This window comes from Falco naumanni, chromosome 1, assembly GCF_017639655.2.
Source record: "Falco naumanni isolate bFalNau1 chromosome 1, bFalNau1.pat, whole genome shotgun sequence".
NCBI lineage: Eukaryota > Metazoa > Chordata > Aves > Falconiformes > Falconidae > Falco > Falco naumanni.
In genome coordinates this window covers 110,358,464-110,386,297 of record NC_054054.1, presented here as the reverse complement: position 1 = coordinate 110,386,297, position 27,834 = coordinate 110,358,464, and the positions used below count along the sequence as shown (strand labels likewise).

Genomic DNA, 27,834 nt, shown 5'->3' with positions numbered 1-27,834 from the left:
AATGCAGATACTTCAAAATGCGGGAACACTATATTTATTAGGTCAATATTTCATTTTAGCAATACAATTACAGAATATCACAATGCTGGTTACAAACATAGTATGGTTTGATGGTTACAAATAATGTTGGGCACTGCAGTCTGAGAAGTAGGATACGAAACGTTAGTCTTGACACGACAGGTAGGGTGGTCTTCAAAGTCTAGTAATGATCAAGATACTTTTGTATTAATGAGCGTGGCACTACAGGTAGAGATTCTGGTTTAGAGGTGGATTTTGTATAAGTAGTTCAATTTATACAGTTATACAGTTCAAGCAACATTTTTTTAAAATGCTATTAAATTAAAATCCCCTGTAGTTCAATAAAGTATAAAAATAGTACTGAACCTGGTAATATTCAATAAAATGTAGAGTTCATTCACATCATTAAGTAGTAAAGAAATTGTAAAGTTGTAGTTACCATGGCAATATCGCTTCCCATAAAGGAATATACATAAAAGAAAAAAGTTACACATATGGTACCTGCGACAATTATTTAGCGATCCAACACTGAACTTGTGCACCACAAACCAAGTTTCTAAATATCTCTATATATTTATATAGTATATATCTTTTTCATCTTAAAATTTACTTTTTTTAAAAAAAAAAAAATGTGCACTTCAACAAACTCACTAAGGCCACTCATGCTATAGATACCTAGGATTGCAATGAAATATTGTTAAACAAGACCCTAGAGCACGCACCTTTATATCACTGAAGGGAAACCTGTTTCACTGCCTAAAACATTCCTGAGATTTAGGGACAAAAGCATGACACCAGCGCCGCCAATTTTCTATATGTAGTTTAGTTTATTTCTAGATAAAGGAAATTTCTTCCCTGCTTCTCACAGAAATCCTCGCAAGGCCAAGAAACACAACGTGCAACAGGCCAGTTGTGTCAAACACGGAAACACCCACAACAAAGAGCTGGATTTACAACTAACATTTGGCCATTAATTTTCTTTTTATAAAACATAAGGAAAAAAAAGGGAAACTATGACCTTTAGATAAAATAAGGTTTCCGCACAGGCAGCGGAGGGAAGGATCTCCGTTTAAAGACTGGTAACAGCAACACCTCCACCACGCTGTTTGCTGCTAGCCTGCGAAGTCAGATCTGATCCATGTAAATCAAGTAAAGTTTTTGTCAATAGCTTCAATCATGTTTTAGGCACAACGCATTTTCCTTTTTGTACTCTACCAATACGTAGGACTATAAAAAGGAAATCAAGTTAAATGTGCATTTTTTGTACCATGAGAAGCAGCGCAATGGCACCTTTAGCAAATTTCTGACTGCAGCACGTGTAAAGAAAAACTTCATTTTTAAAGATACAAAAGAACATCATTGTCCTAATAAGTTAGAAATCAACAACAAAACCCCTTCAAAATTAAACAACAACTGTGTGCAAAAAAGGAAAAAAATATCTTAAACAATAGGTATAGGTATCGATACAGAGTGCATATGAAGACGGGGATAGTCAGACACTAGGACAGGCAGACACTTACTGGTTGGAATTAAAACCTTGCTATAAAAGCAATCAAACAACTGTTTGGGGCCAAATAGTCACTAGCTGTTTTACTTCAAGTAGCTGAGGGACAGATTTATTTTCAAGTATCTTTCTGCAACTTCCCCTTTTGTTAGCTCTTGAAATCTTTGTGTGCTTTTCCCCTTCCATAACAAGTCACCCAGAACAGCCCAGCCCTAAGAACGGTGCAGAAATCCTGATGCCACCTTCCTCCCTCCCTTTACCAGCTGCAGTGTTTGCGTAAAAGAGGACACTCAAGTTACCGACTCTGACAACATTGTGCTGAAAATAAAATATTAAGGGTTTAATTTAAACAAGGAGTTAAAATAGTTTACCTTAAGGTGACACCTGTCCTGCCCACTTGCATCCAGTTACTCTGATGTGATTACTTACCTTCAAGAAAAACCTCGGAAGATGCCTTTCACTGGGCTTCCACTCACAGGACTCCCTGCTTAATGCCAGCACCAAACACAGCACCTGCCCAGCTAACAGTAGGTGCACTGTGCGTCTATAAAATACCAGTAATTAATTAACTTTATATAGTGTTTCATAGTTGGCTACTTGAGTCACAGGGGGCACGAACTCCCCCAGCGTGCAAGGCTACATGTGGCCCCCATCCCAGTACCTATGTTCAGGTGCGCACCTGCTCTGGGGGTGGGGGGGAATCCCGGTTCTGCCTCCAAGGGGAGCGAGGGAGGTGCGGGTTCACGTCGCTAAGTGCCACACTGGAAAACTGCACAGTATGGACAACGCAGGGGATCACACCTCCACTCCTCTAGCTCTGCCCGGTGCAGAAGTCATGAAATACTGAAGTAATACTAGAAGAGCTACTCCAGCCACATCGGCACGGAGGGACATGTCATTTACCTTCCCCTGAAGTCATCCAGCTGGGCTCCTACTTTCTCAAAAATATCAAGCAACAACCTGTAACAGCAGGGACAGTAACGGTAATCAGCAACTAATACTGCTGCATTTCAAACAGTCTCCAGGTGCCAACACAGACACTTTCTGAGAAGATTTAGGAGATAGAGAACAAAAAACCAGAAAGGCAAGTTTTATATTATTACATGAAGAGTAATTATTACATTTGCAGCAAGGATAGCATTAGGTGAAGGTTTCAAGCTACAGCATGCAGAGCAGGCAACAGAGCATTTTGTAGGCAGCTGCAAAGCTGTTCTGCAAACTTTCTCTGCTTTAACTTCAGCCATCGGCCCCAGCTACCTTTTTCCACAATTTATGTGCCTTGGCATGACTGGAATTGCAGAGATGCTACAATGAGAAGTTCAACCCAAGAGTCAAGTCAGGGTTTAATTCAGTCACATGAAAAGCATGCCGTAATCCTCCAAGGATCACTGCAACTCCTCTCGGCCAAGTCACGTTTCTTGGCCAAAGTTCACTATCAAAGAGAATTCCGGATGACTTTTAGAACCTTAATTCCTTCCAGACAAGCCAACGCACCACAGTATACAACAAGCCAGTGAAGTAGCTTTAGGAAAGAAAGAAAGAGCACATCCACCCAGCAAGATCTGACAATAAAGCTACTGATTAAACAAATGAATGAACACACTTGGTTATCAGATAGAAGCGCAACACCTCCCTAACATGCCCCATGTTGGAAGCTCATCTGATTGCTTGAACTTGAAGGCAAACCACGAAACACATACACAAACTAGAACTGAAATAACAGCAGTGGTTGGTGCAGACCACTTTCACTGGCATCAGTCAAAATAATGCTCCTCATCCCAAACAAAACCTTGAGATCTTTGAGATTCCCTAGGCAAAAGTTAGAAATGGAGACCCAAGACTGGAAACCCTGAGCAAATAAACGGTCTCCAGGTAATGTTAAGTGTAAACCCATGTACCCACAGCCTGAAGCTTTTAAACACTTCTGCAGTACAGAAATGACACGACTTCTTTAGGACAATTTTAAACACTCCTTCCCTGCCTAAATTCTGACACTAGTATTATATACTCCATTAAATAGTTAAATAGTTTTAACAGGACTTCAGAAAAGAAATCGTTAGTAATTCACCAGCGCCCTGCCGTATGGGCATTCAGGGATAAAAATGTTTTGCCTTGCAGTTAGCTGAATTTGTTCATAGTACCTAAAGCAGTCATAAACAAAAATTGCTACAAATAAATTAGATTTAAATCCATGCACAATTTTAAGTTGAATTTTCATCGAACAGCCGTTGAAAATATACTGCAGTCAAAGTCTTAATACCACAGGGTTTTTTCTATGCAAATACTTCTTTTCACGTCAGTGAAGATAATCCAAGTATGCAATCATTAAATCTGCATCCACTAATTACATAACTGCGTTTTAGAGTTGGTATTATCCAGCCTTTCCCCAAAAAATGTACTTGAAGGCACCAGTATATGAACTATTGGCCTGTAAAATTTCAGTTCTTCGGAGCCATTAAGCTCGAAGTCGTGTCTGAAATTTCAATTTCTTCCTTGCACTCCTTGAAGACCATAAAGCAGCTCTCCCTACCCCAAAGTTTATGAACAAATTAAAAACCAGACCCCAAACAAACCATCCAGTCAAGTCCTGCAGGAGCCGTGCTTGCTGAGCCTCAGTTCGCACCGACCCTCCATGGCCGAGTTACAAACCCCTGAAAATAGGGGGGGAAAAGGGAGAAAACCCCCAAGTGACAGAATCCTAACTACAGGAGCACTGTCTGTGCTGCTATAACAAGAACTGAGGTAACAGCACTGAGTTGTTTCTAGCTTGCTATGTTACACAGACTTTCAAATGAGTATCACCTCAACATTAAAAAAAACCACAAACAAAACCAAAACCAACACCCAAACCAAAAAACCACACGACAAAGCAGCCCCCCCAACAGAAGAAAAATTAAGACAAGCTAGTGAGATAGGCATTTTAAAGGATCTTTACAGCTGACTTCTGCTTTTTAAATTAATATAAAGGAATCAGTTTCTGGTTGTACTATTGTTTAATGTAGAAATGAAGCATCACAAAAAAAAAAAAAAAAAAAACAAAAACCTGTTGTGCTTTTTGGCATTTTCCGCTGACCCCTGCAAACTGTACAATAAATTGTGTTCTCCAGAAACATAAAATTGAACTGGATTGCAATACAAAACTATTAACTGGTATAAACAAGTTACTGCCTCTATTATTAGAGTAAGCCCATTCAAAAAGGAAAAAAAAACAATAAAAAAAAAAATGGCTGCAGCAAATAGTCAAGCATTTCTAGTTTTTGCTTGTGGCATCGACATTAATATTTGTATAAGCTTACTAGGTAAAGACATGCCATCGCAACTGCTAAAGAACGTTCACTTCCTAGTTTTGTATCTATTACATGAATATAATTTTGCACTGATCATACATCTAAATGAAATAATTCTACTGTAAAAGTGAATGCAGGGGCAGAAATATTAAATTAAAGCCACTGGTCCAAAAACTGTTTCTAGCAGGCTGGTCCACTTTTGATTTTCCTGGTCCTGTTCAGAAGATTAGCACTCTCGGTTGGTACCAAAGAAAACTAAAGTTGCTGGTCTACTGGATCTTCTATCGCTTATGGATGAACACTGGTCCAGTTCAGGTTATTAAAACAACATAGAGTGGTGACTTGCTCAACAACTTATCGTGGTTCGCAAAGAGTATGTTGCTCTCTAAAGCGGTTCTTTGCTACTTTTCTTCATAAGGCAGCAGCCAAGGCTAGGGCATTCTCCCTTTTCTCAATATTTACGATTAACTTTGCTACAACGCATACAGTAGAAAGACCTTTCTCGTATAACTTCTTATAGTACAGCATTTATTCTTTCTATGCATCAGAAGAAAACTCTTGATGAAACCTTCTATTCATAATAAGAATGCAACTCCTTTGAACTCAAACAGTTTTATTTAATGTTTTCTTGCAGACTTTCTGCAACGTTGCTTCTTTAGAAAGAAGAAAGAAGGGGTTTTCAGGAATACCAAATGAGCCGAACTAAACATGCCATACACATGCTGATAAGAATTTAACACACATTCATCCGTATGGGCACTCTTCAGTAGACTGGACCAGTGTTTCAATGCAAATTCCAGCCCCCAGAGAACTACATGGTTTAGATTTCACAGTATGACTTTTCCCCCTGTAACCTGGGGGAAAAAACCTTAACTGGTTAATTGACCAAGTTCTTAGCTGCTTTGTCCATCAGTGTTCTGAGACATCAGAAAAGACTGGACCACTTCTTCAGTGGATTGAGGGCTGGTGCTTACGTCCTCCAGAGCATCTGTCACTGAGAACTGCCGATCCCGCAACCGGTTCCAATTGGCCAAAATATTGTGGTACTCAAAAACTTTCTCATAGTTGCCAATGGAATTGTACAGTTTAATGAGACCTCTGTAATCATATTCAAGTCCACTGTATCCTTCGCCAAAAAGCTTCTTTCCTAAAGAAACCCAAAAGTAAACAAAAATAAGAGGCAGTCCACCCATGTGCTGCATCTTACTTCACACAGCATTTTCAAAGACAACACGAACCTTTGTGTTACGGCAGACCATCGCGTTTTTCTTAAGTTAAATCAAGAACACAAGCAACATGTGAGCTTCCCGGACGAGGGTTTGAGTTCTACCTACCTTCTCCTTGGTGGGTACTGTAACTTGTCCTCAGGGACTCTACAATCAGGCCACGAACTGCACTGTGGCTTTACATACATACAACCTACCAGTCACATCATGAAGGTAGTCATTTTGTATCCCAATTTCACTCTGAATTCAATTTAAAGTGAAGCTGGTTTTCTGCCTTAAAACCATAAATTCTTCTCTAATGCACGGTACATAACTGTACGAATAAAGATTGTCTCGAAACTGAGCTACAGCATGGCCCAAAGATGCATTTGATTTGGAACTCTTAAGTTCATTGCAAGTGATAATGGGCAAGAAAAACATTTAATGATCGTCAGGCTGATGGGCACAACAGTTTTCCATTTCTTTCAAAATTTAACCACATTCTGCACTTAAGTTCTAGCCCCAGCAGCAAAACCTAGTCTGAAGACGAACACTCAAGCTTCTAATTAGTTGGTTTCCACATGCTTTCAAGTGTGAATTCTGATGGAGTGCTGAAAATAATACTATTCCAAAATTCAGGTCCCAGAAGACCATTCAAGAAAAAGCGTTACGTTTAGATTGAAAACACATACAAAACATCCTGCATTTCATTAAGCTCTTTACTAAAAACTTTAACATGCTTTTTAATAAGGTTTCCTGTAGTATTAAAAGCACTATATAGTCACATATTTTAAGAATCACCTACCAATTGCTATGGATCGCAAATAAAGCTTTTCAGCATTTTCATATTGATTCATGTCATAGTTATAGAGAGAAGCTAGATGACCCACTGACAGGGCAACTTCATAATCTTCTTGACCTAGAAGCTGCTCCTTAATCTGAATTGCCTTGATGTGCATTTCTTCTGCTTCCTATGGGGATGAAATTCACATAGGTCAGTCAGACAGCACTCACCATGCCTCAGGAAGGAGGGGGGGAAAGGAAGGTTTGAAGAAACATAGTGGCTAAATAGTCTGTAACTACTTTATAAAAAGGCAAAAAGTAAGAAAGCCAAAAGCAAATCAAGTTTTCCAAATCCTTAGTTAAGTGGATCAGCAAATAGTATCACTTCCTCTGTTGTCAAACCTGCCATCATCCCGTCTCTCAAGGCACCATGCTTATTAATGGATTACTTTTGCGCAAAGCTTTGGAGAGCTGAAGTTTTCTAACCATAAAGCTACCAACTGAAGGTATGAACGGTGGACATGGAAAATCATCCTTTGTTGTGACAGATCTATAGATGTCTTGCAGATTTTAACTCAAGGCTACTCCATCAATACAATCTTACCTTGAATTTTCTCATGGACTGATACAGTCTCCCAAGGTTGCCATAGTGTTTTGCTGTTTGTACATTAAACTCCCCGAAGGCTTTTTTAGCTAACTGGAGGGAGGACAGATGCAAGTCGTGAGCTTCTTGAAGTAACCTCTGCTCAGTCTCCTTGTTGTGACAGTCTATTGCAATCTCCTCCAGGATAAGTGCTGAGTACAGGAAAGAAAAACCAACGTTACTGTGTTCCAAACAAAGAGATGTTAACTGCAGGCAGCAGGGAGCCATCTACCCAAGACATCTCAGAAGACATCCGATCAGGCTTTGTGTTTATTCCAAACTGTTTTCCAACAGGTATGACCAGGTATCAAGCTCCTGCCATGTATTTCTCCTCTCCCTTCCCCCTCAAAGTCTTTCGGCTAAGTTTTAAAGAAGTTCTCTTGTATTTTACAAGTGTGTTGACAGAGAATATTGAAGACTACAAATATTCTAGAGTGACCTCCATTCAAAAAAACCCAACTCAAGCTACATCGCTTCTGCTAGGGAACAGGATAAACAGATCTGAATGGCTGATTTCAAACTGTCCCCGTAACACAGTGAAGGGTACTACCTTTAACTCTCTTTGAAGATGCCAAGAGAAGATGGTCTTCTGGGAGAATGTGAGTTATAATACCAATAGCACGTTCAGCATGGAATCTGAAAGAGTTTAAATATATCATAGAATCATGTAGGTTCCAGCGCTTGACCACCCTTTCAGTGAAGACATTTTCTGCAATACCCAATCTAAACCTCCCCTGGCACAACTTGAGCCCGTTTCCTCTTGTCCTGTCGCTTGTTACTTGGGAGAAGAGACCTACAGCTGACTGATAAAATATCAGAAACATTAACACAATGAACAGATGCATTTAAATGCTAATTTGGAAGTCTGTATCATTAAAGAACATTTTTCACCACTTACAGTACTAAGTTTGCTGCCAGTACCTCAAACCCTCGTACTCACAGTGCATTGTCAAATTTTCCAGAGCTGTACTGGTGAACATATGAAGAGTAAGCCAAGTCTTCATGAGCTGTGGCTACATGTATATTTTTACCTCCAAATACTGACTGCCGGATATCAAGAGCTGTCTGAAAGAGTTACAAGAATACCATTTCTTCAGTTAATACAGGAGAAAAGAAAAAAATAAATTGATCTCATTGTTAAAGGGTGATGGTGGGGGTGTAAATCTACCGGCTCTGAAATTCTGCAGGCATATACCTACATACTTGAAACAGTAAATACATAAAAACCACGTAAGAGTCAGTGGGAAAAAAACCAAAGAGAAAGCAAAACCCCACAGTTGGGGGTGTTTCAGTGTTTGGTTTATTAAAGAACAAGCACTGTGGTAATGAAATCAACTGCTATCTACCTTTGTGAATTAACTGCATGTGGGTTTCAGTAGAAACACCCGAGAAATTAGAAATATCAAGAGAAACTGAAGACATTTAGTCCGGCTTCATACCTGATAGATTGCAACAGATTGGCATATGTTGTCTACGTTGAGCAAGTAAAATCCATAGTCTAGTAGCGTATCAGAGTATTTGGGATGCTTGGCTCCAAAATGCTCCCTGTAGAAACACACTTGTATTACAAATGGAGGCAAGTTAAGTGTAATTTTAAACGTTTGCGGGGCTTTTTTAATGCTACTTACCGGGCAAGGTATACTGCATGTTTTATCAGCTGTTCAGCCTTCTTAAATTCACGTTTTACAACACAAGCCTAAACAGGTTGAGATGAAGCATGTCAAGAGATGCACACTGAGAGGCCATCTCCTCCAGATACGGGCACAGTTACTAACTACTATCTTTAATTTCAAAATATCACAGTTACTAAAGAACTTCCCTGTTATTTAAGAAAAGGGTTACAGATAACATTAGTAAATTTGTATTTTATTCTGCCATAAATGTCTAACTAAAGGGCTAGCATTGTACCTGGCCTAGATCAAACAGGGGAACAGGCCACCTTTTAATGGAATGCTCTCAGGTTAACTTCGTCACGACATTCACTTGAACCGTTGCAACTCAGTTCCAGAAAGGAAGAAGAAAACCCCCAAACCCCCTCCCCGGTCTGAGGTGGCCCAATTAAACACAAAGAACAAGCCATAAAGCTCATGAAACAGACGTGGCTACCCAAGTATTCTAGAGGTTCTACCTATCCTCACCCATTCTTGGTAGCAATTTATTTACAAAAGAAACATGGAAGACTTAAAATTCACCTTTGAAGCTTGTCGTAAAACATCCACTACTACTTTTACAGGCAGGCCAACTGTGATCTCCTTCATAGCTTCTATACACCATTTATAAGCCTGTTGAACAGAGAGTTACCAACACAATGTTGCAACACTAAGAAAAATATTACTTAGCTCTGAAAAATATGCTAGCCATTTACATTACAAAAATTAAAAAAAATACTGTTTAATTGCTTATGTGTAATGAACTTGTTCAGCTATGTCTTAAAAGACAGACTTAAAGTGCTCTTAAGGTTAATACTGAATGTGTAAGTATTTTATACTAGCCTAAGGCACATATTATTACAATGATTTTTACAGACCAAAAAGTGTATTTTATAATCTTTAAGTAATCCTCACAATTCCTATTGCATAGGGCAACTTCCTGGTCAACGTACTTAGGTGCCAAAGAAAAACTGCAGTTTATACAACAGTTACGCTTATGACAGTTTTTATAAAATGGGTGCGAAGAATCATTACTGTGTTCTGCTATCTGTTTTCACCTACTGGAATAAGCTTCTTATTTCATTTACAGATGGCCAACACATACTACAATCTATCACACATCATTACTTAACGTTGGTCAAAACACCATTAAGAGCTGATAGACAAACTCAGAACAATACAAAGAAAAAAAAAAGTAAATAAATCAAGTATTCCTCTGGTACTGCCACACAGGTACCACAAAAGATGAGGAACTCCAGCTAGAAAGATAGCATGAATACTGAGCCAGTCATGGAACATCCTAGCAGATTTCATAACCAGTTTTCTGAAGAAAAACAAAAACAAAATCCCACTCACCTCATCATAGTGGCTCTTGGCAAAGAGCAGTGCACACAGCTCCCCGTAGAGCGCTGCTTTGTTTGCTTGCTGACCATGTTTTGCAAGTTTATCCATGTAAGACTGAGCAAGTTTGAATGTTTCTTCTCCCAAGTGATATTTACAGTTACCGTTTCGAACATGCAGCAACCTTAGGAAGATGTAAAGAGATCTAAGCAGTGTCTAAGCCATCTCAATACACAGCAGTGCCACGGATCTGCAGTTCGGTGTTATGCATACAATAGGACTGGGCTGTCATCCCAACGAAACTGCACTGTCTGAATTCAGCAAGACAGAACTATTTACAGAATATCGTTTCAGTACACCGTGCTTTGTCTCTTGCATAGCAAGAATTTTTACTGTTGGAGATGTCAAATGATTTTATGTCTTGATACAGTTTTGTATATCCAGTGTTTGAACCACTTTGGTGTGGTGGCTTTGTGTTTTATCCATTCTTCTCAATAATATCTTCTCATAAAATCCATTCTTCTCAACACTGATAAAACCCGGTACTATACAGTATTAAATCCCTTCTACCTCCTTTCCAGAGCATGGTGAACTGAAACAGACACTTAAGTACAGACACAGCTCATTTTCATGCATCTCTGCACTTCTTCCTCAGACCTTAAGCAGCACAGTGCTTTGCAAGCAGGCACATTTTGGTATGGGGGTTTAGAGGGGCGGGAGAAGGGGGTGTCTTCACAACAGATTCAATCCCATTCATTCAACATGGTACCAGCGCTGACTTGGCACCACCACAGAAGACCTGCTCTGCTGACCCAGTTCACAACAACTCGAACACACCTCTCCCCCGCCCTGCCCCGTCTCCTAACCCGCTGCCTTTCCACGTCAAGGATTAACACAAGCTTCATGGAACAACAGCCGAATGCAGACAATAGAACACAGCCTTATTGAAACATACTCTTGTTTCTCTAGAGAATTAATAATTTCAGCTTCTGGCATCTATTTAAAACAAAAGTAAAGGATTTTTTCTTTCGTTAGTGTAGGCTGATGCTTATTTACTTTAAAGGCATACATTAGAAATGTGTGTATTACCATATTCCAAGCCTAAAGGGCAGAATTGTATTCCCACCCATTGCAGGCTGAGGAGAGACAGCTGTTCCTTCTCTACTGCAAATGCCTGCCATCTAGCACACACGAAATTTTGGTAAATTAACATCCATTGTCCCTCCTGGAAATCTGTTATTAGGCAATGAGCAATAGAGATTGAAAAACATCAGACAAGCCTTCACAAATCAGAAGGACAACATAACACAGGAAGAGAAATACACGAAGTGAAGCAGAATGCAATGCTGTGTGGCAGAGGCTAAAAATCTTATAATGTGAGCTAATGAATAGGTACTGCATTTTATACCTTTTGTGATACATTATGATACATCTTCCAATAAACTGCTAAGGGGGGAGGAAGGAACAAGCAAGGGTTTTGATCAGATGTTTCTCTTCTCTAAACCTGTTTCCTGTTACCATGTACTCCTACCAGAGATTTAAGTTATTGTAGCCATGCCTCCTGCAATAGCAAAGTAATACATCAACATTTACCCTGTAAATTCAGCCGGCCTCTAACATAGCCTCTTCCTATGCTTTCCCATTGAAATGTATCACAAAACTCAAACACTAAGAAGAAAGGAAATAAAAGTTCACATTTTCACAAGAAGCGGGAATTTCACATTTCACAATAGCGGGAATAGCAGGCAAGCACACAGCAGATGTGTATTTGCCATGCAGACAGAACATCAAAAGAAAAACCTTCAAAAACCCCCTGAAACGAGCTACATAAACATCAGCTTTCCAATGAGAAACAAACACAGCAACATGGCTGAAGAACAGGGAAAAAAAAAGCAACAGCCACATTTTTCCTTAAATAAGGTTTGAGAACTAAACACTATGTAGGAGCGCACTCTGTTCTTGGTCAGAGGCAGCAGAAAACTATCTAACATTCAAGCAACAAGAGACAGGAACTTTAAAGAAACCAGAGAGAAAAACTAAGCAATTACAGTTTCCTTAAAGAAGGAAACTATTTTGCCTACACCATTCAACTGGGAGCTGCTATGCAACATCAAAAATACGAAGCCCAAATCCCATGTAATGGTATAAGCCAGTAGGGATAGTACTGCAATTTAGATAAGCGCCTGGGAAAGATAATATCCAGTATCTGGATGCTTCAGTGATAGTGTCTGAAAACAAAGAAATCAACCAAAAAAACAAGCTAAACCTAACCCAATCCTCTAGGATAAGTGGAGTTTGTGTGATCCAGTTTTGAGTAACAAAAAATCCTTTGTTAATCCAAAGGAATTTTAGAAGATAAAGCCAAGAGGAAGAAAAAATGCCCTAGGACATTTATGCTAATAGCTATGAATCTTCTTTGATGTCTGCAATAATAGCTCTTGGGGAATAGCTCCCCTCCCCAAACAAAATCATCCTCTAAGAGCATACAAATGCAGCAATGTTACACAGCAACTTAGGAAGTCTAAAAACACCAGAAAAAGCCCCAAAATCAGCAAAATGTGAGATAGTGAAGTGGGTGAAGTGGGAGAACCACATATTTGTGCCTTACTGTTCACATACAATAATGAAAGCAAACCAGAAGGCGCGCACCACATGCAGGAAAGTGGTATACAAGCCTGTAGATATCTCAAGTCTTTCATTTTCTCAAGTTTCTCCATATAATTTACTACTGCCAGTACAAAGAAACACCAAATTATGTCTAAATAACACAAAACTTTAAATGTTTTTTAAACTGTGCTCTATTAATAATGCAATATATTAAACTCCCAGAGATAAGACTTTCTAGTTTTTAGAATAAGAGCAGCTCTTTTTTTAAGAGTGTCATATTTTCAAAAGCTGGACTTAAATTTTGATCTTTAAGATCTCCACTGACCTCCAGTGCAAGCACAGTGGTAAGAACAAGATATTCCACAGTCGGGCTTAGATGGTAACAACAAGAAGTTTATCTCACTGCCTCATGACTTCAAAGCCGAGTATAACTACAGTGCTCTCCCACAAAAAGGTGGTTAGATTTTACATACTCAGCACTTCTGAAGTGTTTCAAATCCTTGCTATTTGATACATTTCCAAATAAACGATGCTGTTATTCTATTTTTTGGGAGATGCCTGGACATAAAGCAGCGTCTCCTCATTCACAGCACTGCCCAGAGGGACTTGATGTCACACGCAGGCCCATCAGCCTTCATTACGAGAACAACGGCAGTCTCTACCCCAGCATCTCCAGTTCAGAAGAGCTCATTCGGACACAGGATGGTTTTTCCTAGCACAAAACTAAAGTCTTCTTTCTGTAATTGTGTGGGCTGTACGCTTTTGTCCAACAGGGAGAGTCACCTTTTTATTTTTCCCTCTCTGTTCACCTTCTTTTCTATTTGAAGAAGGGGCAGGAGTTTATTTTGTAGGCAGCTTCTCCAGATTGCCAAACAGCCTAATACAACCAGGAAACTTTTTTTTAGATTCATTAGAAGGCAAAGGACCAAGTACTAACAGCTGTAGTACATCCATAGTTCCCCAGTTCTAGGAAGGTGTATATATGTGTGCCCAGTCTTCTCCTGGCATCATCTTATTTCTGGAATGAAAGCCAGAGGTAGCTGCCAGGGCAGAACAAGGCAGAGCAGCAACCGTTGCCATGGCCCTCTGCTTGGCAGATAAAATAAGCAGCTACTGGCAAAGCCTATTTACTCTTCGCATTTGTCCAACCATAAACAAGATGCAGGGTGGGTTTTTTGGAGCAGTTTTCCAAAACAAGTTTTGCCCTATATTCAGATAAATACAGTATATACTTTGTGGTTCATTACAACAGCTAACAAAAAAATAATCCTATTTTAACTATGCTCACTAGCACACAGGTATTCGAGCGCATACCTGTAGCATGCAAAAGAGGTCAGTTGTTACTGACAAAAACACCTGCCTACTTGCTGCAGGCTGCATCAGTACAGCACACACCTAGAAACACAGATGGAAGAGCAGAGCAACTAAAAAATAGAAGTGATAATCACCAAGGCCTCTGTGAATGGAATTTTAACCTCAATGGATCCCACTACAAGCCTGAAGAAACAAAGCAGATAAACCCAGATGCCTCCTAAAAGCAAAACTTCTTTTTCCAAAAGTTTAAGCTGTGGCTGAAGGTGTCCACAAGAACTGTGCATCTAGATATTTACCTAATCACATAGTTAAGTAGCTCAGCATGGAGCTAGAGAATTCTTTGGATCTGGAATCAGAAAACCTACGTTTTCCTTTTATTTCTGCTCAGCTGTATTTATACCAGTTGTGTTTGGATTTGGCAAATTCTTCTTGTAGTAAATATAATTTCAACAAACATCAACACATAACATTCCTTCATGTGCAAACACCCTTGGGAAAACGCCCAAGGTGCTGTATCATTACTGTCCAGCACCTGCTACCCATGATACATCACGCGGAAAGGCAAAACGGTAGATTTTTTCATTAAACTCTGCTGCCAGCTGACAAGTGAAACCTCAAGGATCAGCGTAAAACAAGCACCTTCTGATCCTCAGCTCTAGCCAGGAAAGCACTGTGCTGCACCTGAATACTGAAGGGAGCATCTGAAGCTTGATGGCTCTGGGGCAGCTGGTAACACATTAATGTGTATTTCACAGTAAGACATACAAGAATTAGAGGTGAGCTCACCTTACACAACATTCTACGGCACGAAACCAATGAAGGATTTCATCATGAAGGGTGCATAACTGAAGGCAGGAAAGAAATACCTTCTCAGCATCACTGTACCAGCCTGCATCTGATAGGAACCCCCCTGGGGAAAAAAAATAAAATAAATTTAAACAATCAAGGACAAACAGAATTTGAGCAGCAGAACACCTTTTTAAGAGAAAAAGTGTTTGCTCAAGTCTTGGAAGAAGACTATTTATTTCACAGAACTGCATACTACATACGGAAGCCCTGTCCAGGTTAAACCCTGCAGTGCTGAATTGAAAAGGGTAAAACGTAAGAGTAGAAAAACTCTCCTTCAGTTAAGAATGACTTTTTGGTACTATGTAGTTTTCCTACAGTTTTCTGTCAAGAAATACTTACCGATACTAAAATTCTGCAAAGTTTTAAGGTTAAGCATTACATCCGCAAACAAATTTTAAATCTAAAACATCTGAAATATCAAATATAAGCCTATATATTCTTAGAAAGAAAAATATATTGGATTTTAATAAAGACACCAAGTACTTTTCTGAAAGTTACATTCAAAAAAAACACACGTTGTTTAAGAGAAATTACAGGCATTAACATGAAAAAAATTTAGTATTAGTTTACTGAAGCTTGCATGAAAGAAAGTATCACACTTTAAACGGCCTATCAGCACCAGTTACCTAGAACAAAACCGATCTGGATTGCTTTTTCTTTCACAGCAGAATCCGATTCTGCTATGTAGGAGCACCGTCTACTGAATGAATAGGCCAGTACAGAAGCAACTTTTACTCCATGGTCCATCAAAGCCTGAAAACAGTGATGAAGCAGATGTCTGAAACAAAAGAAAACAGAATTTGATTACACATGAAGTTTTTAGAACACTGCAGTCAGTTGGCTCTTGAGTGCCATGAATTCAAATGAGTAGTGATTCAAAGAAATAACTCCAACCCTCTCTCAAACCAAAACCAGATGAATACAAGTATAATTGTCGATCTCAAGGCTAATGGATTGCGCTTGTTGGATTATCCAACAAATAAAGTGAGTATACACAAAGTTCTTTACAAGGACACCCTCCAGTGCAAGCAAAACACAAGCTACCCACACCACATTAAAACTGGAAAACCACTTTTTTAGCTAAAACTTAGAGGAAGGGAAGCCTTAAATCCACCCTCATGCCACAACTCCCACAGAAACTGCAGATAAATGCACAATGACGAACCCATTAACATCACACACACGCAAACAATGGCAGAGAGGTATGTCTAAGACTCATAGCTTATCCCGGTTAAAAAAAATCTGATCTAAAAAAGGCAAGTTCTGAGCATAACACTACAAATTGGAATATTTAATGATGGGAAAACTCTTTAAACTGGGGCAATCCTACCAGCTTGATAACCCTTCACTTAGGATTTGCTACAACAGCAACAAACAGGTACTTTGCCACTGCTTGGGGAATGGCTGGGCATTGATCAGTTGGTGGTGAGCAACTGGGGATATTTTTTTTTTTTGCATCTCTTGTTTTTCTTGTTTGTGCTTTTTTCCTCCCCTCCCTCTCTTTGTTGTTTTCTTTTTCCTTAATTATTAAATTGCCTTTATGTCAACCCACGAGTTTTCACACTTTTACCCTTCCAGTTCTCTCTCCCATCCCACTGGGTGGGTGAGCGAGCGTCTGCGCGGTTCTCAGCTGCCTACCAGGGTTAAACCATAGCACAGCAATAACAAAGAAAGCACTTTGGGGGCCAACTACCACAGATGACTTGGTACATTTATGCAGAAGTTATGATGGTTTTATTTGTTTTTTTGAGACAAACAGAAAGATAGAAACTAAAAATAACTTCAAGTTACTTGAAAGTTTACCTGTAAATCTAAAGAAATATTCTTATGGTTAACAGACAGGCTAGCAAGGCATCTTCCAAATTCAAAACCTAGATCAGGAGGTAAGAGCTGAAACCAGCATTATTGATAAATTAAGATACCTACCTTTTATCTAAAGCTCGTAGCACCTTCGCAAAAACTTCTAGCTCGCAAAATTCACTACCCAGCTGGCATAAGCGACCCTGTTGGTAAAGCTGAAAGAAAAATATAAATAAAGTTTAAAATTTAAGACTGAGTTCTTCTGGGAAATTTAACTTAATAGTAAAGACGACTTTTGATGAAATCTAGACTTAAAAGTATTGAAATACACCAGACTAAGTAGCAATAGCTCCACTATCTCCACACAGGAGGAGAACTTTACTGTTTAAAAACCAAGCACACAAGCCATGAGAGCTCCATAAGTGGTTTCAAGGGTTTTTTTAATCTATGAATGTATTTTCACGTGTCTATGCCCACCTGTATCACCAAAACACCGCAACACAAGGTAGAAAGCCAAGACAAAACCAAGAAACCCCTGAAGTCAGCAAAAAATACAATAGCTTCTCTGATACCAAATGCTTTGAAAACATGTTGAACTGACACAGAATCCAGCATCCAGCATTGCAAATAGATTTTATATTATATATAAATAAATATATAACTAACCCTCAAACACACAAGTTATGCAAAAAACCCTCACCAATAGCCAGAGCTAAAGACAGGCATAAGCCCCGACACCATTAGTACTGAACTTACACAAGTAATTCCTGTGTAAGTAAATAGGAAAACTCAAGTGAATCTGTTCATGCATTTATAAGAAGCAATGGCTAGTTTTATACCCAAACCGATTTGTGTCTGCAGATAAGCAAATATATCAGTTGACTTGTTCATTAAAAAACCCACCAAAACCACCATGGATGTAGTTCTTTATGCAAAGCACAGTGAAGTTGCAGAACTATCTGCCATGCTATGCTATAAAAATGAAGAATTTACACAGGTACAAAAGTGACTGTAAAAATGTAGGTCAGAAAAATCCATGGTGGGCTATTAATTCCTAGTGTCTTGAAGCCCCTGAACCCCAGGTACAGCACTGGATCCCACAGGACTGGTGCAGCACAACCATGCGTTAGTTCAGGTGTTCCAGAAAAAAAAGCACACTCCTTTTGTTTTTTAATAACAAAAATAATAAAATATTTCTATGAGGCAATAACTCCCCAGGGAAAAAAGGAGAAGCCAGTAACTCGCATCTCACAGGCGCTTCTCTTGAGAAGCTGCACCTCAACACAGGCCAGCCAAGATCCATTCCTGTCCTTTCATGGCCACTGCACAGCAGAGACACCAGAAAACTGCAGCTTAACGGCAGACGCAAACCAGACTATACACTTGCATTTCATGCCATCGTGAGCATGCAGGTAAAGCGCTGCGGCGTTGCACTCCGAACAGTTATTCGGAAAACCTTGATCTGGAGCCCATACGCTAAAACATGGAACTGCACACTGCCAAGGCAGGCATGCCCACACCCAGAGCAAGCCCCGCGCTATCTAAGCGGGTTTTACAGCTACCAGGCACTTTGACGTGGAGTGCAGCTACCCTTACTATGTGAGCAAGAGCAAGGCCGACAGAACACATTATTTAGAGACGCTCAATTACAAATATAGATTTAATGCAAGTGTTAACATGGCTCGCGGGTTTAATAACTTCTAAAAACCTGTTATTGGTAAGCACCTTGGGTCTGGTTCACCTTTTCCTCCACAAACACTGGAAGCAGATGAATTAGTGTTCAAAACACAGCACTGATGCTGAGAACATCTCCAGCCAGAAATTTACTTTTAGTCAATTCTTATAAAAGCACAACACTGATTTTACAGCACAGCAAGTTTGTTATTTTAACAACAGAACCTAAAAAAAAAAAAAATACCAAAAATACTTTGACCTAATAATGTCGATTGCCAGAAATGAATGTTTTCCTTTCAGTCATTTCTTTCACTGGCAGGGGGAAGTCTTTTAAAAAACAGCACAAGTTTGCATGCAAAGTTACTCCTCAGATAAAACAGTGCCATGTCCCTGTACTTCAAAGGGATCAGAGTTTCTTCTGAAGCTATATTCTCCCCGGCAGTGGAAGAAAATACAATCTGGTGTATTTAAAAACTACAGTCATGGTTGAGTGTTCTCATTTTCTCCCACACAGCTGTCTAACGGTAACTGTTCTGTGAAACCTAAAACACATTTTCTGCAATCAAAAGAAGAGGTTATTACATCTTGCCTAGTATTCCATGCTCAAAACTGAACAGGGATACCTTATCAATAATTGATGATACCATTTCTGGAAGAAACTAAGACACATAGCCAAGCTATTTTACTAGAGATTTAAGACAATCAAATAATTTTTTTGTTTGTTTGATCAAAAAACCAAAATCAAAACCAAATGTTTAAAAATTAGGCTTTCAATCAAGCCCATTATAATTTCCTCTTATCACCTTGCAGTGTTAACCACAAATCCCAGATTACTCTGGTACTAGTTTACCAAATACTAACCCTAGTAAGACTTCTTCAAATTAATATATTTAAGAAGTTAAACACATTTTGTGATGTGTTCACTGTTACATGCGATTCTTAAATTGCTAATAAATAAATGCCCTGGTTGGATTGAAGGGGAAGCCCCCAAACTACACTCGCAGTTTTGATACGTCAGTTATTCCAGGCACATGTAAAATTTGGCTTATGGCCCAGAGGTCCGAGCCTGTTATCTGCACATCTCCTACCCCAATTCAAAGGTAAACACTTGCATCATTTGGGCATGCAAAAAACCCCAAACACAAACCAACTGATTTTTCACAGGTATAACCAGAAATACAGAGAAATACAGTATTCCTGGAACGTTTACCACACCATTCACCCCTTCCCTCGACATACTGGCAAACATTTTAAGGAACTCACTCAGCTTGGAGTCTTTTGAAACTGTTGTAGCTGTTACAGCAATATTTTCAAACAAAATTTGACATGGAAATAGTGAGTATACGTCAAACTGTAAAGCAATTCCAGGAGATTCAGTAACGCTCATTTGTTCATTGAGAAGCAATTGCAAGCACTGAAGAAATGGTTCTCTTGTTAAAGCTCCAGAGAGACAGAATTCCTGACCACAAGCCTTGCTACATAACACAAAAAACAAAACAAAATAGTGATTCAAGAAAAACATGCCCTGACAAGAATAGCAGAGGTTTGGACTTCTGAAGAACCATTCTTTTCTTAAGAAACAAATGTCTTTTAGACACAAACCTAACCTATTTGGAGCTTAACAGAGATGTCTTTTTCTTTAACTATGGAAAAACTAATGAAAGCCTGCAATACAACTTGCAACTTCATCAGCTCACGCTGACACATCAGTTCTGGCACTGAAGATGGGAATCAAGGTATAAATTTAATATACAGCCATATTATTACATGCACGCACAACCAAACTGTTTTGCATAGCTGTGAGAAAACCACCACAATCCTCCTCCAGGACCAAAGGCTTAATATTTAACCCGTAACACATCCAACTGAACATTCAAAGGCCGCATATAGTGGAGTCCCCAATTAAACATATTAGTAACATTAACCTGTAACATATCTCATCGTGGGTATGTAGTTCTGTTAAAGTTCTTGTCAGATTTCTCGCTCTCTGGCTAGATTAAGCTGAGCTCTAACTGCTTCCTAGCAACCCCTTGAAAATAAAGACAAAAATATGTTAAACTTCTAGCAAAAGCAAAGCCGTAACATAAGAGAAAGAACTATAAAATATTTGTGTCACCAGCATTCTCAGCTGTTTCACTGTGTACAAGCACAAGATAAAAGACTTTCTCTAAACCTAATGAAAATAAAAAAATCATTTTTAAAGCAGCTGGAGATTAATTCTAAGCAGTTGTAAAAGGACCCTCTAAAAGACAAACTGCAGCATACGCAATTGGAAAACTATGCCCTTATTGCTCCAGTTTGGAAAAGGGCTGAAAAATTAATGTAGATATTTCAGTAAGAATTAAAGGTACAAGGAATTCCCCAGCACTTTTAGTAAAGTCTAATAACGTAATGTGGAATATCATGCCAGATGTGGGAAATGCTATATACTTAAATCAATAAACATCAGTATTTGAGAAAAAACTTCCGATGTAACCACAATCTTCCTTTCCTACTTAACAAGGAAGGAAGGAGGAAGTTTCCTGAGTGTCAGTAGTGTGGTGTTGACAAATGACTCATTAGACATGGGTAGGGGGGCAACAGCCTTAGAAAATAATCTGCTTGAAATTTAGGTACACTTCATTCTTTTAAATCGATTTCAAAACCACCTACAAAGCCTCTGGACAAGCGCTGGTTCACATGGATATTGTCTGGGGCATTAAAAAATGCAAACTTTACAGCTTTTCTTTGAAAACATACTGCCAATTACTTTATGAACCTCAATCAAATAAATAATCAAGGAAAAAAACCCCAACCTTATTGAAAAAGCTTAACTTTAGAGACAACTTTTGGAGCCTACCACTTTCACACACAGCACACTTCCCATCTGCCCATTCATGCTGCTTTGCGTATCATAGCAGCAAAGTATTTTGTTTCACGTCTAAACAGAGTCCAACCTACGGGATACGAAGCCTTACAGTCACACACATACATGATTCTCCGCAGCAGTAATGGGGAAACCCAATTTGCTTTGAAATTAAATCAGTACAAAGGAAACGAAATGGAAATAGGAATTATTATTTCAGCAGCAGCTGAACACCTCGGTTCATGATATGACCTCATTATCTGAATTACGATGAGTTCTAGTGTCTAAGTAAGACTCAACAACAACACAGATAAAAATGGGGAATCAGGATGAGAAAACATGCCCCATAGTTAGAGGTTCAAAAAAACCAAACAAAAAAGAAAACAGAAACCCAGTTACATGAGTTAGAAGAATGGCAAGCAATGACAAGAAGTTTCAAACCAGTAAAGACATAAGGAAAGATGCTTCTGATCTAAATTTAGACTATAGAACCAAGGCACGTGTTAAAATAAAAAGTAATAATTGGAAAAAACCTCATGAAGTTTCACTGCGAGGTTTTAATTTAAAAAGGTGATACAGAGATACGACTTACTTCAAGCAGTACTCAGCAAGTCCTAACTGCACTGAAGTCTAACCAGATGATCAGAACAGTTGTACGTGTGTGTGCGCACACGCGGAAATCATGATCGTTCCTCACACATACACAATTAATTTCTGTCCCCCAAAAATAAAGCAGCATGAGTATAATTAAGTCTCTGTGAAGTCACACTTATCGGTCACAGCAGAAGTCCTATAAAATCCAATCCATTTGCTCTGGGATTTTTTGCCTCCCTTGTAACACTGCTCGCTTGTGACCTTGTTTGCATCATTCTGGTCAGAAAACCTCAAAATCAAAGCAGCACAGCCCCACTCCATTTCACGGGTAGCTTATCCCCATCACTCATCAAATTACCCAGGAGACCGAAGCCTTGGGACAAGCTCGTTCTATTCTAATTTACAGAAATCATGCTTCCAGTGATTCTTCATCAGTAAAAAACAATCTCTGCTGCAATGCAGAGAATGGATTTTCTATTGCTTGTTGTGAACAGTCAGCAAATTCCTGTTTATTCATTTTGTTTGGTTCAGATACCTAGATATAACAGCAGAGCTTTTATTAGCCATGCTTGTTCTTTTTCAGATTAGCAGAATACAGTGAGGAGACATGATATTGCAGCTACACTCATTAATATAGAAGTTGGAGCTATTGGGATCTAAACTCAAAATCCAGTATTTTGATTGACACCAAGGTAGGAGCACGGCAGAATTTTTATCTACCACTTCAAAGAGAATGTGTGATTATAACCTTTTGGATTTTGCCTAAAAATTTTAATGCATAACAAGTCAGCACGGTGCAATTACTAAAGGTTACAGGTCTGCACTAATAAAAACAAATTAATGTCATCTTCAATTGTTCTTGTGGTTAATGATCTCATCAGAAAACATTCAAATAACATTGGACCCAAATGGGCCAAATTTTAAGAAAAATCAGTGTAAAAAGAAAAACACGCAGTCCAGAAAAGACATTCCAGATGGAGAATAAATATTGGATGAAACTCCTTGTTAGCCAGCACAACTCCAAGATCAGCCTGCTAGTGCGTAACTGCAACAAATACCTATGACAGCGAACACTAAAGCTAATGAAGCAGTATCTCTTCAGAAGCATCATGAAACCAAATAAATGAGATAATTACACATAATAGCATATAAAGCTGAGGCACGGGGAAAGAACTGAATTCTATGCAAGACATTAACTGAACAGTCATTGGACTGGATAGTTCAACGTCTTATTTCTGTCAACAGAAACTAGGTTCTTCACAAGAACTCCCTCCAGCAGAACACTCTCCTCTCCCCAACAAACTACAAAATATAATACTTTGATTTTCCTCTTTTTTTAAAAAAAAGTTCCAGTTGTCACCTATTTTTTAATACAGAATTTTGGCAATTGCAAATGCTGCCTACCTGCCAGGCACGTCCTATTTTAACTGAGATCCAGCATGTTTATTTCTTTGGCTTCTAAAAAACTAGGCATACACCTACCCACCCACCCCCGCAAAAAAACCCAACAAACCCAACAAAACCAAGGAAAAGAACCTAGCTAGTTCTACTAGCAAACAACACAACCAGGATATACACACTGGCAAAGACACAAAGGAAACAAAATATGGTAGGTGTGCCCGTTTTTTTCCCCCAGATGCAGTTGTTACTCGTAACAATAGCAGTTATTAAGCTCTTCAGAATACAGCTCTAATTAATAAGACATTTAAATACTTTTTAGCACAAACACAGACTTGAAAGCTTCCGGGACATCTTTACAAGCATTTTGCTCTGCCTCTATTATTTTTCCAACGGTTGCAAAGAAAAGTAAAATGCCGCTTGAAAAAACAACAACCACCCAGTAACACCCTGGTAGACCAGTACAGGTTTGCTGTTTTCACTACAACCATGATTATTTGATATTGCCTTTTTTTAAGCTTTAGTCATTGTTTATGAATGCTGCAGAAAGGTAACCGTGCTTAGCATTTGGAACCTGCCTGCTCCCATCACCCTGTAGCCAAACCTACTCCCTACCAAGTCTGCAACACAGAACATTCTGCAACTATCCCAGGTTGAATTCCTCACTGCAAACTGTAAACGCACTGGTTTATAAGGCATGTCCTAGAAGTTAACAATTCTGGAATATGCAGAATCAAGAGTAACTGGATTTGTTAAGGAACGGGAAATAAAGGCAATATATTACAACAACAGAGCCAAACACTGGATCAAAGGGTACCCCTGGGGGAAAACCTAGGACCAAGCAACTCTTCTAGCATTTTCCTCCCTTTGAAATAAGAGCACATTGACTATCTCTGCTGTTGTAACAGTATCGCACCCTGCCTATGTCATCTTCATCAACGTGAATGGGTTGGCAAACTGCAAGATTTGTAAATATTAAGCACGAAGGCTCGTATCAATGAGTCTGGTAAAAAAAGTTTTGCATGGCCACAGCCAATTAACATTTGCGTATCAAAACAAAAATTGACTGATACTACCTTTTATTTTTTTTGAAAAATCAGTAACAGTTTCCCCAGCATCACAAACCATGATTAATACCTGGATAACAAACCATTAGTTACATGTGAAAGACCGCAAACACTTTTATTCCTTTTGATAATCTCAGAAAGTGATTCTCTGTCTTTCTAAAGGTCTAAATGCAACTATTATTCATCACATCTTCAATTACACATCACTTTTCCTCAGCTGTATTTAAAGAGTAAGTACTATTCCATCTGATTCTATCAACTAGCTCACACCCCTCAACAGAGCAGCAACCACCACCACCACGTAGTCAGAACGAAGATGTCAAAGTCTCGTACTTTGTCTTAGTTTAAAGACTGTTAGTGACTTCAGAAATTTTACTTCTGCTTTGAAGAACTTGATGGTCAGGACGTTACCGAATGCGGCTCACCAACCTGAAATGGCATTCAATACCCACAGGGTTTTGAAAATCACTGTATGCAGAACCGAAACAGTAAAACAAGCACCACACAGAAGAGTGGAAGGATTGTCCAAAGGTGCGATGCTGTCCCCAATCTAACCTAACCAGCTACATCATTTGCATTGCAGTAGCCAGCCAAACACAGAAGTCAAGAACCAGTTACGGAGTGTTGCACAGGTGCACCGAAAAATGCAAACGCTGTTCCAAAAGACTTGCAATCTGGGCTAGGCTTCGAGGCACTCACTGCAGGCAGACATCTCTGCATACAGAAAAAACACCATTTAGTAAGGACTGAGGACTTCCTCTCAGCATCCCACCCAAGGTTTAGTTACATTTACATGTAAGCTAATTTGAATGTGACTATTAAAGAGTATAGGCTCTCCTACACAGAAAAGATTAAAAAAAAAAAGAAACAGAAGTGAAGACATGGAAGACCAGCCTACCATTGGCAGCAGTGGCAAAACACTCACTGCACCGCATAGCCTAGGTTTATTTATTCTGTAGGCAGACGTTTCATAGATGTCGATTTGTGAAAGAAATATAGGTTCACCTCACGTATTTCAGATTATCAAACACTGTCCTGTTTCAAACACAGAAATAATAGGAAAAGCAACGCAAATTACTGTCATTAAGAAAAGTTATATGGGCTAGCGATAAGCACAACAGAAACATTATTTTGAGGACAGGTACCCAAGCACATTTACCATCATCTGCCCAACGAGACAGCGTACCAATGTGCACAAGCAGAACAAACAGAAAGTCTCTTCAGAAGCCAGACATACCGCTGGGTATCGTCACAAGGACTTTGTTTTCATGCTTTTAAAAGCCACAGAGCACTATCCTTTCGTGTGAATGAACATCAGGACAGGCAATGCCAAGAAAGTTTATTCGTCCATGGCCATACCTACTGGCAGTTAAAAATAAACCCCAAAATATTCTTCCACGTTGTTAGTTCCATACCTTTAGTCTTTATGTGACAATTGCCATATGTCAGTGGCGTCATTACCTGTGCCCATGCTCATACGTGGTAGAAAGGGGCTTCCACAGCTCTCAAACACATAAGGCACACAAATAATGGCCAGTACACAGAAACATACGTGCCTCTTCCAGCAACACAGAAGCAACTTCCCCATCCCTGGAGATCAGCTTGCCTTACAAATATTACTACTCTGTATGTGTAATGGGCCACTACCCCTGGCTCAAAACGATTTGTCTAAAGAATTACTTCTTTTAGCACATCCTAGATTTTTAGAAATTAACTGGAAGAAGAAGGAAAGGTTATCTCCCATCTTAGTTTTTTTTGGGGGGGGGTTGTGTGTTTTTTTCTTCGTTTTTTTTCACATTGTTTCGCTCCTGATGAATGCTCATTTCAGCCGTTCCGCACTCGGATGAAATGCCTATTTAGTGGACAATAGGAATTAATGGACCATCTCAGTGTACCTTCTACTCTAACTCTGGGTATTTTCGAGGCAGCTGAATGAGAAACAGCCCTTTCATGAAAGAATGATTCCAGGCTAATAAACTATATCATTAAAGGAGCCCCAATTCTTTTCATCTGGTTCCTACCAGACCATTAAAGAGGCTAGAAGAGCACGGCAAACTCTGCTCCCTCTACCACTGACATCACCTTCTCCAACACATTAAAAGCAAGAGGGAAAAAAAAAAAGGGAAAAGGAAAAAAAAAAATATATTCCAACCGCGAGAGCTGTCTGCCCCCTGCCCCCCACCGCCCCCCGCGCTCAGGCGGCATCTCCCGCCCGAAGGCCTCCCCCCGCGGCCCCCGGGCCAGGCCCCTTCCACGGGCCCCCGACCGCCCCCCCGGCCAGGCGCCCGCGGGCGGAGGTAGGGGGCAGCCGCAGGCCCCCGGCCCGGCCCCAACCCCCCCTCCAGCCGCGGCCCCACGCAGGCCCTGGCTCCCCCCGCCCGCCCTTCGGGCCCGGCTCCGCGCCGGCGGGGGGCGAGGCCCCCACCCCCTCCCCTCCGAGCCCCCCGGGAGAGGCCCGGGGCCAGCGGGAGCGCGCCCCCCTCCCCCTCCGCCCCCGGGCCGCTTCTCCTTCCCGCTCCCCGGGCCCAGCCAGGCCCGGCCCCGCGCGGCCCCCGCCGCCCCCCCGCACCTTGTAGTACACGTCGAACTGGATGTTCTCGGGCAGCGAGCGGATGTCCCGGCGCCTCGCCCGCCCGTAGCTGTCCACCACGGCCGAGATCGCCGTGTTATAGAGCGTCTCGGGCACCCACTCCAGCTCCACCGCCGCCATCTTGGGTGTGCGGAGCCGCCTTCCCTCGCCCGCCTCCCCCCGCCCGCGCGCCCGCCCCACCTCCCGCGCCGCCTCCCGCGCCCGCCGCCGGCCCGGGCCCGCCGACCCCCGGGGCTGAGGGCGGGGGAGCGGCGGGGCTGAGCGGAGGGGGGTGAGAGGGAACGCGGGCTGCGCGGCCTCCGGCGGCAGCGGCGGGGAGAGGCGGAGCGCGGCGGTGCGCGCTGCCTGGTGGCGGGAGGGCGGCCCGGCCTTCAGGTGACCGCCATGGTCCGGCGCCTTCCCCGGAGCCAACGCGGGCCTGGGGGGCCCCGGGGCTGAGCCCCCCGGCTGCCAGCGCCAGGGCGGCCCGGGCTGTCCCCTCGTCCCCGGAGAGCCCCGGTGAGGGGGCCCTTGGCGGGCGCGGCCCCCGCGGTGACCGGCTGAGGGGGCGCTAAGGTGACCGCGGCGCCCTGCCCGCCCGGGGGGGGTCCCCAGCTTCTGCCTCACCAGCTGCTCCCGCCCCAGCGAGCCCCTGCCCCCGGGGTGGCGCTGGGCTGGGTCAGTGTC

General features: G+C 40.9%; 1 protein-coding gene across 1 annotated transcript; it reads right to left on the bottom strand.

The window, feature by feature from the left end:
- Positions 1-18: 18 nt before the first annotated feature.
- On the bottom strand, positions 19-27,324 carry APPBP2 (amyloid beta precursor protein binding protein 2). Its single transcript, XM_040618782.1, has 13 exons — positions 27,148-27,324; positions 17,127-17,215; positions 15,827-15,978; positions 15,138-15,261; positions 10,446-10,614; positions 9,633-9,722; positions 9,069-9,136; positions 8,880-8,985; positions 8,381-8,505; positions 7,991-8,076; positions 7,402-7,592; positions 6,820-6,985; positions 19-5,956 (listed from the first exon to the last, which is right to left on the bottom strand). The coding sequence occupies exons 1-13, from the start codon at positions 27,286-27,288 to the stop codon at positions 5,703-5,705; spliced, it is 1,761 nt and encodes a 586-aa protein (XP_040474716.1). The 5' UTR covers positions 27,289-27,324; the 3' UTR covers positions 19-5,702.
- Between the last annotated feature and the right edge of the window lie 510 nt (positions 27,325-27,834).